At 35.9% G+C, this 22,038-nt stretch overlaps 1 protein-coding gene across 4 annotated transcripts in view; it reads right to left on the minus strand.

Annotated features, from left to right (window-relative positions):
* WDR72 (WD repeat domain 72) overlaps window positions 1–22,038 on the minus strand; it is a 143,767-nt gene that overhangs the window by 94,595 nt on the left and 27,134 nt on the right. For all 4 annotated transcript variants that reach the window (XM_079129918.1, XM_079129915.1, XM_079129917.1 and 1 more), the window contains exons 11-12: window positions 21,127–21,347; window positions 18,607–18,802 (exon numbers count right to left, since the gene is read on the minus strand). In XM_079129918.1, the coding sequence (XP_078986044.1) occupies window positions 18,607–18,802; window positions 21,127–21,347 (417 nt within the window). The remainder of the gene's footprint in view (window positions 1–18,606; window positions 18,803–21,126; window positions 21,348–22,038) is intronic.

The following is a 22,038-nucleotide window of genomic DNA, read 5'->3' on the forward strand; positions in this document are numbered from 1 at the left end:
AATTGACCTGTGCAATAGCCATTTCCTTCCCTGTGGATTATGAAGTAGAATATACTAGTCAAAGGAGAAAAAAGAAGAAAATGCAAAAAGAGAGGCAAAGATGAAGAGAGAGAGGGAATCAGAGTAGGGGTGGTAGGTGCAGACCTTGCAACTTTTTATTTTGTTTTCAGTTTCTTCCTAAGGACTAGTGCCACTGAGCTCTGTGCAACATACTCGTGAATCCTTACAATAAATGCCTCTTGCTGATAAAACCACCTCTTCTTGGCTCCTTCTACTTTCTACTTATCTAATAGACCCTAATACAGAGAGGATACAGACCAAGTTTGGGGACAGCCTTTTAAATATGCAGCACATAGAACTCCAGGTGAGATCAGAGCAGAAACAGAGGCTTAAACATTATCAGCAGATGGGCAAGGATTAAATTCCAGTAAAGAAGGCCATATTGAAGAGAATTGGGAGTGAAATGTTTCAAGAGACCAGTACAAACTCTTTAGCTGTTTCCGCACATCAAGAAGAAAGAAAAGAAAAAAAAAAAAGAAGAAGAAGAAAGAAAAGGGAGGATGATTCCAAAACTACTGTAAATCAGGATATTGCTACAATACAGTTATATCCTAAGGCATTAGGATAGCAGTATTTATAGGACACCTGCAGATTTTCTGTTTGTTTTTAAATAGGGCCAATAATCATGTTGTAAAGTACAGGCTTATGAAATCTGATTTTGAAGTATTGGGCTATCTTAGGCAAGAAGTATGTATCACAAAGGATGCTGCCTTCAATTGTGATAGAAGAGCAGGCAGAAGAAAAGAGAAGACTTACAAAAATATGCCTTAGAGATGTAAAGGAAAGGGAAGGAGCAGCAATACTCACACTTTAATTTCCTTCCAGTCAGAAGGTCCTCCCTTGATTTCATTTCCATGGTAATTTGCCCAATATTTTAAGCATTTGCTACCTTCCTTATAAATATTTTGTCAACCCCCACTGATACTTGCTTTCTACAACCAACAGAATTATCATAGCTTACTATCAATTAATGGATGGATTTACTATTTAGCACCCTCAAACTTCCTTCTACCAGTAAACAACTAGGTCCACTAAGTTATCAAAAAAAGGATTAGTCACTATCCCAAAAAGGAAAGGATTAAAAAGAAATCATAGTCATCTGATGAATTTATCTCCAAATGATTAAGAATAAATTAAGACTAAAAATCATCACCTATATGGATTGAAATTTTGTCACATTAAAAGAAATTTCAATTACTTAAAAATTATACATAAATAAATTTGAGATAGTAAATGACTTTCCCCCCTCAGAACACTGTAGAAAGAGCACCTCTACAGGAACATGAGATTCTCCCAGGCCACCGAAAACATAAATAATATAAACCAACAAATTTCCACTAACTATTCTACTTATTATGGTACCGTGAATATATCAGAATTTTCTAAAATAATTCCAATTATGAGATTGGTAATGGATATATATTGTACTTACATGAACAAAGATTAACAAAAAGGATGTGTGAAAGGATATATTGCAGGCAGATCTTTTCCAATCAGGCAGGCACTTTCTAACTGAATGTACCATGAGATTGGGCTGAGATTAATAACAGTTATATTTCAAAGTAACTTTCTCTAAAACAAGATGAGGTTCAAAACATGGCCTTATTACCAAATTTGGTGATCAAATTCATAAAATCAGATTTCAACCAAACAGCTGACTGACAGTTATAATTGAATTCCACTATCAAGGAATTTGACCACTGAGTCTGTTGTTAAAATTTATCATTTATCTTCAGTTACACATGAAGTTTGTTGCCTTCCTCACAGAGTTTATGGAGATGGACACAGTGCCCCCTTCCTAACAAAAGCATGTCACAGTTACTGCATTTTACACCAGAAAATATGTACCTGATGGGGATTTGACCAAGCATAGGGTCCTAGAGACATGAAACTTAGCTAACCTGGACAAGAAATCAAAATGTGGGGAAAGGAAATGGCTCTGAAAGTATTAATCTAGGCATAAAGGCCATTATCATCATTCCTCAATATGTTTACATATAAATATGTAAAACAGACTGTCAAAGATTTGGCTCATTTTATACTGTATAAAGGCCCTAATAAGATAACAAAGTCATGAGTGGTTTCACATCAACCTTCTGTATCATAACAGCATAGAATACATTTATTTTTTTATTTTTTCTTTTTATTTATTTATTTTTTATTTTTACAGACTGCATTTTGTTTCATTGTACACAAATGGGTTACAACTTTTTGTTTCTACGGTTGTGCATGATGCAGATTCATACCATTCGTGTAATCATACATGTACATAGGGTAATGATGTCTGTCTCATTTAGATTACATACAAGGAAATGAGAGGAGGGAGGTGGCTGGGGTATGAATACATTTCTTTAAAAGTCCCTGACCACTGTAACCTTAACTCCAGCTCTGACACTCCCTCCAGCACATTCAGAGCAACATGAGCACTTATCAGCGAGGCCACATTCAACCTTCACATCTAATTCTGACCACTGACCTCCAGGAAAACAGGACAAGGGATGGGGAGGAATATGACAGGAAAAAGAAAAAGGATTGAAACATACAGAGTTTTAAGGTTGTTGAGGATTAGAAATAATGCATTAATTTTAAATAAATTTTAAACTAGTCTTCTTGATGAGGTATTTGCTTATAAAATATTTTTTCTTTTTAATTTGTGATAACAACATAGCATCCCTGAGGACTAAATTTTAATTTTTAACCCCACTCTGCAACTAAATATAATTTACAACCAATTTAAGTTGATGTTTGCAGAAAAGTATGATGTGTTATGATATAAAGAAAATACTTTTGTAGCTAGCTATCTATCGCATATGGAACATGAAAATTATCTTGCTTCTAATTTTTTTCACTCTAAAATGTTTTTCACTCTGTATTATTTGCATTTTTATAGAAGATATGCATATTTTTAACTATAAAATATTTCAAAAGCACATTCTGTCCCTCCTGTTCTTCACTGAAGTTCAGATTATTTATCCTCTTCAAGGACACACTATCCATGAAGAGATTTGTGCCCATCATTTATTCATTTCTGGCATCAATTCATTTAATTAGGTCAAGATATTGCAGAGTTGAGTTAGACTTTCTCCTGGAAAGAGGAAGAATATTGGGAAAGGAGAAATTAAGGTATGGTCCCCAGAATAAGGTGCTAAATGAGGAGTGAAGTCATATGGAGAGTCTTTTTTTTTTTTTTTTTTTTTTTTTTATTGTTGTTCATTTCTGTGACTGGAGATGGGAGGACAGAAGCACTTGGGCTCCCTTGGGTCAAACCAACAGAATACTGTAGGGAAATCATGGGTGACCACAAGCTCTAGCAGACAAGTCAGGGTTTATGTTGAAAGCACCACCACCCTCACTATAGCCCCCTATAAAATTCAATATCATGTCAATACCCAGTGATCCAAAAGTCTTCTCCCATCTCTTCACCTTTCCATTTCACAGACTCACTCATCCATGGGGTCTTCTAGAGACAGTTCCACCCACACACCAAGGGAAAAGGCAGAATTCTAAGAATAACCTCTAATGACCTTCATCCTTATGTGATTTTGCTCTCCTGTGACTATGAGGGGAAAGCACTCTGGTGACTGTCATATTACATGGGAAAAAGGACTCTATAGATATAATTAAGGTATCCAATCAGTTGGCCTAAAAAGGAGACCATTTAAGCACACCAGGCCTTAGTGAGCCCTCTGAAAGTAAAGTAATGAGATGGACATTACTACCCTATACACATGTATGATTATACTATCAGTGTGACTCTGCACCATGTTCAGCCAGAGGAATGAGAAGTTGTGCTCCATTTGTGTATGATGTGTGTAAATGCATTCTACTGCCATCTATAACTAATAAGAACAAATTTTTAAAAAATTAAATTAATTAAAAAAAAAAGGTAGAGCTCTCTCTAGATGCTGGAAGAAGGGGAAGTCAGGGAGATCTGAACCAGGGAAGAGTGCATGTATCGCAGCTGGCTTTTAAAATGAAGGATCACAGGTAACCTCTAAGAACTGAGAGCAAAACCTGGTCACAGCCAGGGAGAACCTCAGAACTACAACAGTATGGAACTAAATTCTCTGCCAGAATGACTTTGAAAATTAATTTGTCCCCAGAGACTCTAGCTTAGAGCTCAGTTGGTAAAACTTTTATTGTGTCTTTACTTGATCCTAAGCAAAGAACCTAGTTGAGCTCACCTTGACCTGCAGTTTACAGAACTGTGAGATATTAAATGATGCTGTTTCAAGCTACTAAGTTTGTGGTAGTTTGTTACCCAGCAATAGGAAACCAACACAACCAGGACTTGTGGCAGTACTTTTACTCTGGACCATAGATTTAGACCTCAAATCTTTAATTCCTTTTTCATTATTTCATAGGCGAAAATCTTGCCTCAAACAAAATAAGTAACCGAATGAATAAAGGCATGAAGATATAAAAACAAACAAATATGAAGGCTGGTTAGATATTTAAGACTCTAACTGCTCTTAAACTTACATTCTGAGTATCACAAATCATTTGGGCATTTACTGAACAAGGATGGAATAATCATATACACACCAAAAATTCCTTTTAAAACATTCTATATCCTAAGAAATCATATATAAGCAATAAAACAGTTTCCTTATTTGTCTTTTGTTCAGTTATTCTCATTGTCAAAACTGCCATTATCTACCACTAACTGGATACTTTGTGTTATTTAATTCTTAAATCAATCCATCAAAGTACAAAGAAACTAAGGTTCAGAAGAGCAACTGTGACAGGGTGTTCGTATGTCCTATGGCTGGGAGGGTGGCAAGGGCAGGTATTTTGACCTTTAAACAGCTGGGAAAGGCCAGATGCCAATTTGTAGAGTTACAATTCTTCCACAGCCCATTGGAACTGGCATGACCAGTCCTGGATTTAAAGTAGGTAAAGTCCATTGGCAACATGAGGAGGAGAGTTGAAGAAAGAACTTGACTGACAAGGTAATCATTTATGGAACTTGTCAATAGTTCAAGTAAAAAGTGATAAAGATGGCCCTAGAACAATTTATTTGTAAATGTTTTTGGTACCTCTAAAAATATATAATTCCATGTTTTATTGGAAGCATACAAAAAAAATGTAGTGTACAGCTGATTTGTCAAATGAAAGTTTAACACTAGACATTGCTGATAGTATTGAGACAGGAAACAGTAATATCCTCAGAATTACTGAGTAGGAATTTCATGGAATAGCTATAGAGTTTTATATAAAGCTAGGAATCATTGTTGAGCTCTTAATTCTAAAAAAAAATTTCATTTTCTTGTTATTTGTCCACAGTATTCTACCCTTCCCCTTCTTACCACTGTCTCTGTTTCTGTAGTTTATCACTTCTGCTGCTATCACCTGTCTGCAGTTTGTGTGTAGTTGTGTACATCTGATACCATGGAATGGGTTTTTCAGAACATACATAGGATTTCTGGCAGCAGTCACTGTCCTAACTAATTTTGCATTAGAGAACAACCTGCTCTCCCTCCCTACTGAGGCCCCTTGTCTGGTAAAAATCCGAGTGTGGGTGACTGCTCATCCTATGCTACAATATGCCACACTCCATCTCTTAGGATGCATAGGTGGTATTCAAAAGGACTCAGTGACCTTTTGGGTATATACTCAAAATAATTGAAAGCAGGGACCCAAATAGATATTTTTTACACCAATGTTCATATCAGCATCATTCATAGTAGAGAAAAGGCTGAACCAAGCCAAGCATCCATCAAAGGATGAATGAATAAACAAAATGTGATATATACCTAAAATGGAATATTATTCAAACTTAAGACACGAAGAAAATTCTGACACATGCTATAATATGGATGAAACTTGAAGACACTATGCTTAGTGAAATAAGCCAGACAAATACTGTGATTCCACTTATATGAGATGCCTAGAATAGTCCAAATAATAGAAATGAAAAGCAGAATAGCAGTTTTAAAGGTTGGAAGAAAGGAGGAGTGGACAGTTAGTTTCATGGGTACAGAATTTCATTTTGAAAAGGTGAAAAAATTCTAGAAATGGATGATGGTGAGAGTAGAACAATAATGTGAATACACTTAATGCCACTGAAGTATATACTTTAAAATGGTAAATTCTATGCTTTGCAAAAATTCAACATCTTTGTTCATACTTCACAAACATCTTTTCTTGTATTTTCCCATGATTGTGATAATCTTTTAAAAAAACATCTGTGTTGATATGATAGCCCAAGGAAAATACAGAGAAAAAGAGACACGCTAACAATAAACTCAGGAAATAATGAGAGAGTATGCAGAAGTAGGACAATCGAAAAAGAGGGGCCACTGACCATCAGAAGAAGTCAGTGTCACAGAAAAGAAGGACTTTGATGACAAAGTGATTTCAGACAAGTCACTCACCCATGATCCAGAGAATGACAACTGAACTTGGCAGTGAGAAAATCTCAGGAAGATCAGTTCTATTGGAATTGTGTAGGCAGAAGCCAGATCAAATTGCATTAAATGAATGGAAGGTAAGAAAACAAAGACAGAGTACAGCTGAGATTTTGGAGAAAACTATCAATCACTTTTAAGTAGAATGAAGGAAAAAAGTAAGGGCAGTTCACAATCCCTTGTCCAAAACATGTGGGACCAGGAAGCTCTGGAATTCAGAGTTTTTCATATTTTGAAGAGATAAAACAATGCATATATACGTATTATATAACACGCTTACAGTAGAGCCTAGGAGAGCAGACAAAACCAAATGTATATATCTGCAGAGAGTAGTTGGGGGAAGAGGAGGAGAAAGAGGAAAATGAGAAAGAGGGACAACTTAGTGGGATAAACAACCTCATGTGAGCTAAGGGTTGATTTTGTTGCTTTACCACACTAATAAAAACTTTAATTTTCAGAGATTTTTAGACTTTTAAAGCTATGATGACAAGAATGTAAGTCTGGATTCCAAGCAATTTTTAGCTAGGAGACCAGAGCTAAACAGAGAGATTCTATGAGATGAGTTAGTGTGACCCTGTTTTCTACAACACAAGACATTAGATCACGCCTTCAAATTCTCCTTATGTTTATACAGGCATGCTCTGCCATCTGATTCTAACTTCCAGCAGGACTGGGTTTTTTATGCCATCTACAATTATATTATAACATATCAAATATTCTTTTAAATCCAGTGCTTAAAGGAAGTTCAACTTCCTTAACAAAATCACTGATGAGGGTTAGCTTTTATAACAGACTAATCTTGGGGAAACCATAATGGTTGTAAGATGTAGAAATAAGAATATTTTAGAACAATAGTCATACAAAGAGGAATATGTAGCAATGTAATATAACTTTTCAAGCCAAGAAATGATGTTTATGGAAGAAAAATGTGGTGACCAAAACAAGGTTAATCTGCAGTGTAAAGTATGGGTTAAAATTGAATTGTCTTATCAAATAAGTCTTTGTATGCCAATTCTCTTAGAACCTCAACCCACAAATCATCAATTTTGAACTATCCCTATAAAGTACAATTCATTTACTTAATTTTCAAAAAAAAAGTTACTTTATGCTGATATGGTGAACTGTAAGAGAGCATCTTGTGTCCATTAGTGGAGTTTTTGCTACTTTGATGCTTCACAGTGACAGAAGTGGGTCTTATGTCTTATCAGAACATGGGCCTCAGTGGAAAGGTATCTGCTTCATGGAAATGTGAAAAGGACTGAAGAAAGGAGTGAGTCGATCTATGCCTAGTATTTATTGACAATGCTGAGATTAATAACCAACATTATTTGTAGCACACAAGATAAACTCTGATAACATTCCCACAGTCCAATTCTTTGCTTAGTACTCTCAAGCAAGGACTTGAACTCTGGCTTGGTTTTTACCTGGTTCATTCCTAGAAACAAAATACTTTCCTCATCAAATCCTAACAAGTTAGTTAATGATAGAAGTTTGATATTATTGATACACTCAGATGAATCAAGTGCATCCAATATCCTTTATCTCTCAGCCAAATCAGAGAACCTACTTTCCCCGAGAATAACAATCATTACAGTCCACTGAGTCTTGCTTTTCCAATCGTTTCTGTGGCAGCTGGCTACTGGGAAGTTGCTAGGGAATTGAAAGAAGGCAGCGTGGGGAGGGCAGATGGCTCCTTTGGGTTTATTTCCACTAAACGCTGCAGCTGTGAAACCCACTAACGTTCCAAGTGTCTATGTAAACTGCCTGCAGAAGGGGTCTGGCTAAGGAGAAGTCACAGCACAGCCACCCTTAAGTGTTCCTCTTGAATGCTGTAGAAAAGCCCCCATAAACATTAAATTCAAATATGTGGCAAGCACACTCAACCAGCACTGATCCAAAAGTGTGATCAAACCACATAAATTGCTAAAAATGACTATGTCCACTATTTTTTGTTAGAAAAGGAAAGTCCAAGAAGATAGAAACTGCCAAAGGAAATAATAAAGGTAGCAAAAGGTGCAACTTAATTGGTAAAAGTAATCTTAGGAGCAGACAGTATTTATTTTTATCATTAGTGTGAGATTGTATTGATTCTCATATTTGTATCTGAGCATACAAAATGTTCCAAAGACATCCTGCAAATACCACAATAACATGCCTAATGTATATTAAGATTCCAGGAGAACAAGAAAGGATGGAGTTGATGATTATTTATAGATAATCATCTATCATCTATCATAGGACACACACACACACAATTTTGTAGTCCTGGAGATTGAACCCAGGGGTGCTCTACCACTGAAATATGCCCCTGCTCTTTTAAAATTTTTTTGAGACAGGGTCTCACTAACTTCTGAGGCTTCCTCAAACTGTCTCAGTCTTCTGAGTAACTGGGTTACAGACATGCACCACCAATCCTGGTTATAATGTAGAATTTTAAAAGTAAGTTCCAGGTATCTAAAAGCAATATAGAACCCTGTTCACATAATGTATAAACCTGCAATACTGTGTAGGCAGCTATTCAAGTGTTTATAACTAATAAACATTAATAGATGCACAGGTCTAAATTTGAGGAAAGAAAATTGTGAGAACACAACAGACTACCCTATTAGATCATCCTTAAAATCCTCCCTAGGAAAAGAGCAAATGTTTGTAAAATTATAAGATCAAATGAATGTTTATATGTTTTTATCAAGGTCCATGTTCACCTGATAGAATTAACAGACAACTAGTGTGATAGTGGTATGGGGTGGGTATGTATGTGCACACACGTTTGTGCACGTAAGCATATAAAAATGTCCATCGAGATTTCATATGGAAGTAAAAATATATATTTGATAAGATAAACACCTTTGGACAAAATATATATATTTGATAAGATAAACACCTTTCTTCATTGCTATAGTATTATTTGATTTAATTTCACTGAAAATGAGGCCACACTCTTTATTATTATTGTATTTTTTTTCTGGTATTTTAAAAAAGGATATGGAGGCAAATGAAAATAGCCTGCCAAGTGAAAAAGCAGGTATTGACTTGTACTCTCCCACTGTACCGCTACCATTGAGTAATTCTGATGCATCCCACTTTGAAAATCTTTAAGACTAACAGGAGCTCTTAACCTTTTTTAGGTCACAAATTCCTTCATTGGTCTGGGAAAGACCATGAACCCTTTTTTGCAAAAATGTCAATAAAATATATAGGCTTATAAAGGATATCAATTATATTGAAATGCAAACATCAAAACATAAAATTACAATATAAAAATAAGTATAGGCATAGTTCTGCATATGTTAATATGTAAAAAAAATTAAAAGTCTAATACATGAACTTTGATAATGGTTTTCTACAAATTCTTGGATTCTGTTACTTTTTAGCAATATCTTAATACTTTCTGAATTTCTGTGGTTTTTAAATTTGAGACGAAATCGATATAATGTGTATTTATTACACAATTCAGTGGCATTTAGTACATCTACAGTGTTGTGCGGCCCCCACCTCTCTCTAGTTTCAAAACTTTGCATCATCTCATAAGAATACCCTGTACCCATTAAATAATCACTCCCCGTTCACTCCTCCCTCATCTCCTAAAACCACCAAACGATTGTCTCTGTGGTTATTTCACCATTCTAGATACTTCATATAAAAAGAATCACGTGAAAGGTGATTTTTTTGTGTGTGTCTAACTTCTTTTACTCAGCATAATGTCTTCAAGATTTCATCCAAGTTATACCTTGTATCAGTACTTCATTCTTTTAAAGGGCAGAATAATATTATACTGCATGTATATACCAAAATTTGTTTATCTAGTCTTCCGTCAATGTACAATTATGTAGTTTCCACCTTTTGGGCATTATGAATAGTGCTATGGTAAACATTCATGTTCAATTTCTATGCAGGAATATGCTTTCATTTCTATTGGGCATATAAAAATGGAATTGCTGGGTCACATGGTCTCCCTGTTTAACTCTGAGGAAAGGCCAAACTGTTTCATTCAGTGGCACTATTTTATAGTCCCATTGGCAACACACCAGTATTTGTATTTTCCACCTCCTTGCCAACACTTATTATTTTCTACCATTTTGATTCTAAACATCCTAGTTAATGTGAATTAGTAGCTCGCTGTGATTTTGATTTGAATTTCCCTGAAGGCTAATGATGATAATAATTTTTTCCTGTGCTTGTTGTCCATTTGCATATTTTCTTTGGAGAAATATCTATTCAAGTCCTATGTCCTTTTCAAATTTGGGGGGTTTGTTTTTTTGTTGTTCTGTGAGAGTACTTTATATATTCTAGATATTAAACTGTTAACAGATGTATGATTTGCAAATAATTTTTCCCATTCTGATAAACTCTCTTTTCACAGTTTTGGTAACTGTGCCCTTTGAAGCACAAAAATTTTAATTTTATGAAATCCAATTTATTATTTTTTCTTTCATTGCACTAGTTTTCATTATAGTAAACATGTGATATATGTATATATATATGTGTGTGTATGCATAAATGTATATATTCTGCAAATATTGTATGTTATCATCATCATCATTACCACAAGGAAACTAAGGCTTTGATCAAGTCAGTGACTTGTCTGAGTGCACAAATAGTGGCAGAATCTTTTGTTCTTAAATATTAGGCAATAACATCACTAGAAATGATACACTAGAAATGAATAATGAGTCATGCGGCATTATTTGTCCTCATGGAAGCTAAATATTGTTTTCATTTTTACTTTCAGTTGAATTTAACAACTATTTGTTAAGTTCTTCCTATACATTAGGTGCTACATTAGTTTTTGGGAATAGAGTAATGACCAAGACAGGAAAAATTCTTGCTGTCTTGGTGCTTTAGTCTAGTGAGGACAGAGAGTAACCCTCAAATTGTAAGTACGAAAGCGAGAGTGCATTTCGCTATGGTAATAAAAATAAAAGTAATAAAAATTTCCTTCACAACAATTCCCATCAGTACATTTGGACACTTTAGCATCCTCCACTTACATACTCTCCTACACTTCTTGAACTGTTTTAAAGGTACAAATGCTCCCTGAGATATTGAAAGTTCTTTAATGAGAAAGGTTCCATATGATCACTGCAGTGTCCTTCATGGTGGTAGACACTTCTCTGGAATAACAAAGACCTACTGTGCTCAACTAGGAGAAAGGGAGGGGTGGGGGGAGGTGTGGAGGAGGAGAGAGTTAAGGAGTTAAGGAGTCAGGGATAAAGAAACCTTAAGCACAAGGCAGGATGACAATTTCTAAAGGATTTATAATAAATGCTAGTTAATAGTTGATCAGTGCCAGCAGCTATAGGGACTTAACTCCTCTTTGAGCAGTTAACACTTGACTGGTATGGTATAAATAGGACAAGGTAGAACTAAATTGAAATCTGGGCAATCTGACTCCCAGTGCTCATGTTCATCACTCCTCTGGACACCACCTTCTACATAAGAAATTAAATGTTGACAATTGTGCAGTTATTTATTGAACTTCAAAGTCCATATCTGCAACTGTATACATATGCATGCATGAGTGTGCAAGCACACTCAATACTGTATGAGCCCAAACTGCAAATTATAGTGTGGCTGTGATAACCAGGGTCACATGAAAAGAAATGAAGATTAAAAAAATAGGCAGTAAACTAAAAATATATGTTGAGCAATAACATCGGTAATTATTATAATAAAAGAAAAGGGCCTGGAAAAGGTGATATAGGAAAAATTTCATCCTGTACTTTAATGTATCCTATTTTTCTTTTCTAAAAACAATCATCCCAAGAGGGTTCCATCTGTAATCTGCCACAACAAAATAACATGGCTTTAAGAAAATGATATACTGCAGAAACTGGTACCGCAGGATGCTGCATACCCCAAACCTACTTTTAACACCCGTGTAATGGAGGCTTTATATTAGTGCTGACGAGGCAGTTGACACAACATAACTTTGCCCCTGTATCTAGAAAGTAGTGACCTTCATGAGAAAATCAAGAAACATCATCCCTCAGAATGGTATAACTGGTCATTAGGGTAATTTTAAAATTTTTATTTTGTATGTATAGCAATACTAGCCACTATATACTATAAAAGAAGGATAGCAAGTAAAATTTGTGGACTGAAAAATGATTCTTCACATAGTGAAGTTGTGTGACATTTTGTTATGGCAAAGTAAGAATTCAACCACACAATTCTATTCTATTGGGGAAAATATGATTACATTTCTAGAAAACTGTCCCACATGTTTTCTACCTATCCCTCGCCCTAAGCAATTAAAGTAGACTCAAATACCAAATATGTTTTAAAATACAGTCTATAAACTATTAGTTGACGAAATTCATCCTTCTTAATTTTTTGAAAAATTTTCTTCTTAAGACTACACACTTTGAAATCATAGAAAACAAATGTTTCATTTATATGGCATCATGGTAAGTTGAATAATTTTTCAGCTATCACTGATTCAAATAAGAAAAAGAAATTGAGATATGAAATTTAATATGTGTGCTAAAAACAACTCTGAAACATGTTATTTTTTCTTATTTATTAATTTCCTATGCATAGGCTTTGTTCCAATGATGTGCTTATAAAGTGGTTGTGTTAAAACCCAGCGTGTGCTTTCTTCACAAAAGCCATATCATGACTAGGGACTGCATCCTCAAGTCATGATATAGTGGGAAAGTCTTCTGCTCAAGGTCACATAGCCCACATTTCCTGAGCAGGAAAAGGAAGAAATTAGTAAAAATGACTCACAGAGGCTCTGCATTCTACCTACTCATTGGTCAGACTTTTGTTCTTTGAATTTCAGGCACCAAGCAGATTCTGAGATGTCCTTGGGTCTGGAATCCCCCATGGACATAATGCCTTTCAGTATTCCTTCAGGAGCCCTGGGAAGAAGAAAGCCCAACCCTCCAACATGAGTCATAGGACATGGACTAGCAACTGCCCTTGGCCTGTAGAGTTTTCGGAATAGGGGAAACAATTTCAGAACTTTTTTTGGTTTGTGTCTGGTGACTCTTCCTACAAGCTCAGAAAAATCTGCCCTGATACACAGCTTTCCTCTCTCCTTGATTCTCATCAGCTGTCACTTCTGCTATCGGAGTGCCTGCCTCTAACAGCCTCCCCACATGTAATTTGCTGTTTCTAATCTGTCATCTGAGAAATCAGATGACCAGAGCTTTTAGAACTATGTGTAAATTAAGAGCCAAGCTCTGAGAGATAACTGAAGACCCTCTTCTTCAAAACAGCTTAGAGCAGGTTTCCTGGCAGTCATTTCCTTTCTTCTCAGAGCTTTTCTTATCTAATTTCCTGCTTGACAGTCTCAAAAAGTTGGTCTCCATTCGAAGGAGGTGTTACTATTATGAGGTGCAGTGGAGAACACACCAGAGTGGAAGGAGAAGACATCTGCCCCAGGGCAAGAGCCAACACCCAGCCCAAGGACCTTCAGACTCACAACACCTCTGCTCCATTTCCTCACTGGTAAGATATGTATAATCTTACTGTCCTGCCTACCACATGGAGCCATGAGGTACAATGGATCAAAAATTATGACCTACTTTAAAAGAATGAACTGTTATGGAAACAACCATCTTTCTCGGCAGTCTATAAACCATGGCTACTGGCTGCCTATTTTTATGAATAAAGTTTTATTGGAATGCAGCCTTACCTATACCTTGAGTATGTCTGTGGCTTCTCTTGAACTGCAAAGTTCAATAGTTGCAACAGGTATCATATATCCCACAAAGCTGAAGATACTTACTACCCAGTCATACACAGATTATGTTTTTCTGAAACATCATATCAACACTTTAAAAAAAAGTTCAAACAAACAAGGTTTCATTTTTCCACTAAATATACACATGGAATATTTCATAGAATGTGTGCTTAACAGAAAAAGACCTTTGTTACTAATAGGTATATGTATAACAAACAAGAAATCTTGTTATACACATTTCCTGATATGTCAATCCTGTATTGTGAACATAAAAGTCCTCAAGATATTTTAAACTTAATTATTCAAAGAATAATTAGCTCAGAGCCAAAAATTACTTCTGCTATATATTTTAGGGGGAAAACAAATCAGCATTACATCGTCCCCATTGTGTCACCGCACTGAGGGCAAAAAGCTGCCCATAGTCATCAGTGCCAAACACACTGTGGGAGCTCAAATATTAATCAAAATGACATCTCCAATTTCTCCCTTTCCTAATCAGCTCTAACCATCACGGGATAGCCAGGAAATCAATAAGCAAAACGGGATGCTCTTCACTCCCAGCCTGGCAGCCCTGCATCTCTAGCTAGGATGAGGGTTCTCAATGTTACACAAATACTTCCCTACTTCAGCTGTTTGCCTCTTCCATGGAATGAGCATGCCTACCTGTCATCCCAAACTCTGCCCTTCTACATATCTGACCATATCAATTGTCACAGAAAGAAAGACCTTTTACTATTTCAAGAAAAATAGACCTGGGATTGTTTGGCTCTAGAATATATATGTGCATTCTTCCACTAAGATTCTTGAATGAAGTGAGAATAGGCTATTAAAAGTATTTGTGAAAAACTGAAGAGGGCTCACTTGCTAGCCTCCACACCCAAGGGGATGGCATAGGTCTTGACCCTGCACACCACACACACCCCAAACTTCCACCAAGGCAGACTTTGGACACAAATGCAAATTAACTTTTGGCTTCAATCTCCTTCCCAAGCCTTCTGTCTAGGCCCTTTTCCCCAAATTTCTTATCTCACTGACACCTGTTTTTTTCTCTGCCAGTTCTAGATTTGTTCTAGTGCTGAAAGAGCTGAGGAACTAGCTTCATGTGAATCTATTCCTCCTTCATGTATTTAGAGGAGGCAGAGTGCTGGAGAAATAGAACAACAACAACTAAAAAAGCTCTGTTCACAAATGGAATTAAGTTTGAACTCTACAGAGAGGACAGCTCTGAGCAAAGCTACAGGACAAAGGCCCAGGAAAAACTGATTGAAACAGAAAACACACAGAAGTACACAGAGGAGGTGAGACTACCTGTGAGCTCCAGAAACCCCAGAGGCGACTTGGAGAAGAAAGCTAAGGACCTGCTTATGGTTGGGCAACCATGACCTAAAACTACCAAAACAGGTCAAGGTGAAGTTGAACTCATTTGAGGCCCAAGAACATTTGGGTTAGTTCACTTAATCATCATTCGTTTGTGTGAATAGGCACCTTCCAACTAGGCTCTTTCAAGCCTGTTATGGTCTTAGCTGATATTTTCTCTCCTAACTTCATGACAATATAAATAGAAAAGGTTCTTCATCCAAGATTTTTTCACTTATCCTTTACAGGAAAAGGATAAATTAAAGATCAAGTACAGGAAACATGATAGAACCAATTTAGCTAGAAGAAGTCAGCTTGGGAAAGAAAAAGTAGTTCGTTAAATTTTAGGCAAAACTGAAATACAGATTAAAAACAACCCACAACAAAGCCAATACCAGACACAAGATTAAAAAAAAAAAAAGCATGAACTTATTCAAAAGGAATGAGTATGATAAGGAAATTGGGCCATCAGCCACCTACACAGGTCATTGAGGGACTCAGATGGGATGGTCAATGGGACAATGCTTTGAAAAAGTGAAGGACACATAATGAATGTGAAGACACTGATACAGTTCCCAGCAATCAAAAGCTCCATCGTAGGTCCAGTTGAGGTCGTTTAAAACTACCAGTGTAGTTAGCATGAGATAAATAAATGGCCTCATTTGGATCGAATATTCTATAGGTTAGTTTGATGATAAATGTGTACATATTATTTGATATGGTAGACTCAAACAAACATTTTAATAGGAAATGATATTAATAGCCAGCTAAAGGAAATTCCTGAAGTAAAAAAAAAAATTTTTTTTGGTACCAGGGATTAAACTATGATGTGTCTACTATGGCCACTATACTAATCACTGTCCATTTGACAGCCCACTTGATCCCCCCTGTGTCCTGCTCTGTCCACAGTGAAGCTAATATGATGCCTAGAACTGGACACCCTTCACCTCTGACTTCCAGAGGGCTTAAACTAAGGGAGGGGACTGCAGGGGAAAGAAGAAAATTTCCCACAATTCTCTGTGTCAGCCTTGAGGATCTGGCTGGAGTTGCCTTCCTAGAATGACTTCAGGTGTGAGCAAGCCCCTGAGATTCAGCTCTCACTGGATTTTAGTGACACACTCTTCCCCTCTGTGGCTTCAGCCCTACAGGTGGTAAAAGCTTCTTCATGCTGCCAGTGTCTGGGTGCTGGGGAACCACACCATCTGTTTGTGGTCTGTTCCCTAATCCCTACCCCTACCTATAAATATTCCTTTTGTTACCGTCTCTTCATTTAACCAACCTGAGTTGAATTCACTTTCCTACCAGGACCATGATTGAAATACAATATGGATATCTATTTATTGACATGGATATAAGTCTGACAAAGTAAATCAAATAATAGCACTTGTGTTTAGATGGTAGAACAGAATTGTGTATTTTTCTTTATGTTTACCTATCAATTGTTCAACTACATTCGATTATCTATTTTGAGGATTTAAAAAGAAATAATAAAATTAAATACAAAAAGGGAATAAGCCTAACCTCAAGAGTACTTTTTTTCCCACTTCATCAAAACTAACACACACAAAAAGTTGCATAGCCCAAAGGTATCCTGATGGGGCAATGAGACCATGAACATGTGTCAGCAATAAGATATTTTGCTATTCTTGTTGGATTCTATTATCTATTAAAAAATCTGTTCTGTAAGCAAGTGTTCACAATTATAAACACAATTGAACAATTTATAAGTACATGTGTTTTACAGACTTGGATTTCACAAGTCGAGATCAAGATTTTGCCACACTCTTTAATATTAGTTAACTATGACTAAGGGCTTACCACCTACAGATACTGAGTACAAGAGTTGTAGGCACTAGCTTATTTAATTTTAGCAAGACAGCAGTGCTATTACTCATTCCACAGATGAAGAAAGTGTCCTGCAAGGAAGCCAAGGAATCCATCGAAGGTCTCAGAACTCTTCTAGAGGCGAACCTTGGCTTCAGAGCCTATTTTATCCATTACACTCACCTGCCACTCAGATTGATCCATTACTAAGAATTCTGAAACTCTCCTAATGGTGAGCATATTCTGCAAAGAACCACCAGGGCCCTCAAACTGACTCACCATTTATTAACTGTGCAATCTTGCACATTTACATAGCACACTGACAACTCCTCATCAATAAAATGGTGGCTAATACCTCTAGTAATGAGAATCTAACTCATATGAGCAAGCAAGCATGTAAACTTTCAAAGACACATAACAAGATTCAAATGTAAGGCTTATGCCACACCCTCAAAACTTCAGTAAGTTAGTCACCCACATTAACACATCACAGTCAAAGGTAAAGAAAACAGCAATTACTTGGGTGAAGTATGGCACTAAACTATATTATAAACTAGCCAGTCTGTTAATAACACCCAACATAAAACCACCACTGATTAATCAATAAAAATCATGCAATAGTTTCAGTGAAATGTACTCTCAAGTGAACTCCCCTGACTCACATTCATTAATTACCTCACCTAATTTGATAGGTTCCAGCATTTTCTGAAATATATTATTCTCAATCTTCAGTTATGCAGGAAAACTTAAAAAAAAAAACCTTTAAATTCAAACTATACATTCTGTATGGTACGATATCAAAAGTTCAACTGAGCCACTGAGTTTTCAGTTTCCCTGACTCAACTTTTTGGAGTTTTATAATTAATTATATTCCATTATTACTGATCATCAATTAGCTCAAAATGTTGCTGAGATGGTAAGTATGCTGAAGAAGGCAGAATTTAATGATACTTTGAGACCAGTAGGACACTAAATTTCTCTCTTGTTAATAATTAAAGTAGATAACTTGTGTTTTTATTTATAGCTTCCAGAAATATCTGGTTCATTCCTGTGCACTGCCCTGTCAGCTAATCATCAGCTGGTAAGGATCTGAGTTAGGCTGTTGCGTTTTATTCTCCACATATGCCTTCAGCTGAAGTCATAATTGCAGCCCAACCAAAGCTTAAAGCAAATGACATCATTACTATGTCCTCTCTGGAACTTTCCACATGTTTGTATATCAAAAATACATAAAGGATGAGAAAGAGTAAAATATCAGTTTACCTGTTTCAATTTCCCAGATATAAACAGAATCGTCAGCACATTCAACAATTAAAAAGTTCTCAACTGGGTGCCATTTTATCATCCTCACAGGGAAAAGATGCTTCCGAGCACTCAGGAGGCACCTCCTGCCTTCCAGGTGAAGGAGAGCCACAGAATGGTCACTGCACACACAGCAAATTATCTGATCATCCCTCAGCTGTGGTAAAACAACAAACATATAAGTAAACAAATGTATTCTTTTTGATTAAATCAGATATTTTCTCCTAATATAGGACATTTTTCTTAAACCCTCATTTATAAAAAGGACATTGCTACATTCTGTAGTATCTCTTCACACAGCTCTTGGTAAGGCACTTTAAAAGCAGAGTGCAGTTTAAACTCTACAACCTATCAGGAAGGTCAAGAGAAACAAGTAAAAAGGAGAATTCTAGGCCAGATCTACTTATAAGATAAATGAAGAACTTGATCATCACTCAGCAAATTCAGGCAGTGAGACAGACATCGGAAATAATGCAGAATAAAATAAACCCCAGAACTAATTTGTTGCCACAAAAAGAAGCTATTTGTAGACACAAACTTAGGCCCAAGGGTATCATGAGCTGAGAGTTTCCACTTAAAGCCTCAAAATGTGATTTGGTGCTGTTCCCAGAACTATACAGATTCTAATCCAAACAGGAAACTCAGTGTAGACACAATCTAAAAGAGGTAAGCATTAGATAGTTCCAACTGAATGCACGGTTTCAAAGACACAAGGACCAAAAATAGGCTCCTGAGGACAACAATCCTTAAGACACTTTTTAAAAAGTCAGCATGTTGTTACCTTGGCCACAGTGCAGGACAATGACCATCCATGCTGGGTACTGTTGATCTACCCAGAATTGCAGCTGTTGTGTTTACAAGGGCACCAGTGAAGATCTCTTGAGACCTCCCAGGACCCATCATCAACCTCTCTGTGGGGTACTAGAGAACTTGTTTTCTTTGCTAATTATCTTTTGTTAAGGAGATTACAGAAATCCTGAGGGAAAAAAATTACAAAATGGCAGTTGCTATACAAATGGAGCCTAGACTTGTCGAATGGATTAAACATCATTTCTCCCCAACCATAGCACTGCTTGGAGAACCTGGCCATCCCATAGCTTCTAGAATGGGCACACCAACGTGTTTTAGGATCCTAACACACACACACACACACACACACACGCACACACACACACACACACACACACACAACATGAATACAAATCTTAAGGCTAGGAGTGGATATATACTAGTGATCTACACAAGGTCAATCAGAATCTGTTTTATAGGCATTTGAAAGACAAAATAATTCGCAGAAAGAAGCAAGAGAGGGATGCAATCCACAGGAAAGTATACAAGTATACAAGCATACACTTTTGCATAGGAAAACTTGGTTTGGGAATTTAGAGTTTAAATTCCCCTTAACCCTTGCTGTAATGTTTTGTCCCAGATGTCTCAACAATTTTGGCTATACCCTCTGAATAAATGCCCCCCTGGCCCCTTTTTTTTTGCTTAGTTTGAATGGATCTTGATTCTTAGAATTGAATCATCTATGACTGAGGCAGGAGAAGAAGAGATTCAGAATGAAACTGACTTGGACTGCTCTATGGAGTGAAAAGGAAAGAATGATGAAAAAGGAAAAATAAAGAAGAAACTCAGAAATAAAAGATATATTGAGGAATTCCAAGTGATCATGTGGAAAATTATCTTAAAACCTTACTTAACCTTGTCTCACTGCTTTATTAAACCATTTGTGTTGCTGAAATATTGTTTTCCTATGTCTTACTACAAAAAAATAGTATGTTTTCTGCAAGTTAAATCGTAGCTGATTTTGGTAATATTATACAACCTAATTTACAAAATCACGTTACCTGCATGATCCTGTGTCTCTATTTTAGATGAAACTCAAAACTTGGTTGTTCATTTTTTAACAAAGACATTAGCTTTATGAAATCTGAAGTTAGGTTGACATTTCATGACAAAATTATTTCATTTTTCCCAAGACAAGATAGGTGCTCATAAGTTTTTTAAATTTCATTATTTACTAAAGAAATAGATAAGTAAATAAAAATCCACATAATAAAAATAATGCAACTATCAATATTATTATAAAATGAAAATGTTGAAGGCAAAAGTTAAGCTCTAATTTATAGATTCCTACATTGTTTGACCTGTTTTTGCATTAATCTGCTACTTTTATTAACAATGATTCCATATTCAAAATTAAGACAGAAAAAAATAAGTATTTAGAAAAAATTAAGTAGCTTTCATAAAGTTAGAATTGCTTAAGCATTGCTTTAGAACCGAATTATTTATATAATAAAATTTGTATAAAAAGATCTGAAAGAAATATGGAAAATTGTTCAGTTACATTATAGGTGCACAGAACTTATTTTTCTCCTGAGGGAATATGGCTTATTTTTCTTTGGTTTTTTATATGTTCTGTAATATCAATTGACTTTCAAATTATGTGTTTTGTTTTACTTTTTAATCTTAACTTACTCTGAAGTTCTCTGGTGACATCAAAAGACTTGTTACTGGACCAGCTTCCAAAAAGAACTTATGCAAAATGTCTTCAGTAAAGATATTCCACAAGATCACACATGAACCTTGGTCTCCAGACACCATCCAACTTTGGTCTAATTTTGAAGAGAGACCATGTGGGTAAAGTATGGAAGTAACACTTTGGTGGTGGCCTTTAAGAACTTTATGAAAGGAGGAGTCTGGAAAACGATCAAATACCAAACAGTAAAAACTTTATTTTTATCCAGGAAATAATTCAGAGAATTCTTTTTATCAATTTTTAATATAAATACACATTTATCCAAGAAAATTAGTGAACAACACTTAGAACATCTCAAAAGGCAACAGCTTTATCAGAAGCCAGATCATGCTTTTGATGAAACACTAACATTGGTTGCTCAACTCTATTCATACCTTAGTATGCTAGCAAGTTATCAATTCTTCTACAGCAAACACTTTTCTGAAAGAATGAGTGATTCATATATTCTGTTCCACAAAGTAAACTAATTTTCTTTAAAATTAGTATGATCAAATCTAACATAAGAGAAAAAGTTTCACAGAACATTTTGCTTTGAAACATCTTAGAGATTACCTAGTCCTACCTCTTTGTTTTACAGATAAAGTCCCTGAGATTCAGATAGATTAACTGAATTAATTTCAAGCATCAAAAACAAAGCATAATGTTTAAGAATGTAGATTTGCTACATTCTTAAACATAAAGAAAGCTGTTTTATCTCTGGGGTGATCAACTACTAGATGTGTCACCATGGACAAGTTGCCTTTTCCTCTAACCCATAGATGGTGCTCCTGAAAGATTAGAATAATAATCATCCTTGCTTCAGGAAGACTGTTGGGTAGAATAAATAAGATAATGTCCATAACTTCCTAGCA

Source organism: Sciurus vulgaris, assembly GCF_902686455.1.
Source record: "Sciurus vulgaris genome assembly, chromosome: 2".
Lineage (NCBI taxonomy): Eukaryota > Metazoa > Chordata > Mammalia > Rodentia > Sciuridae > Sciurus > Sciurus vulgaris.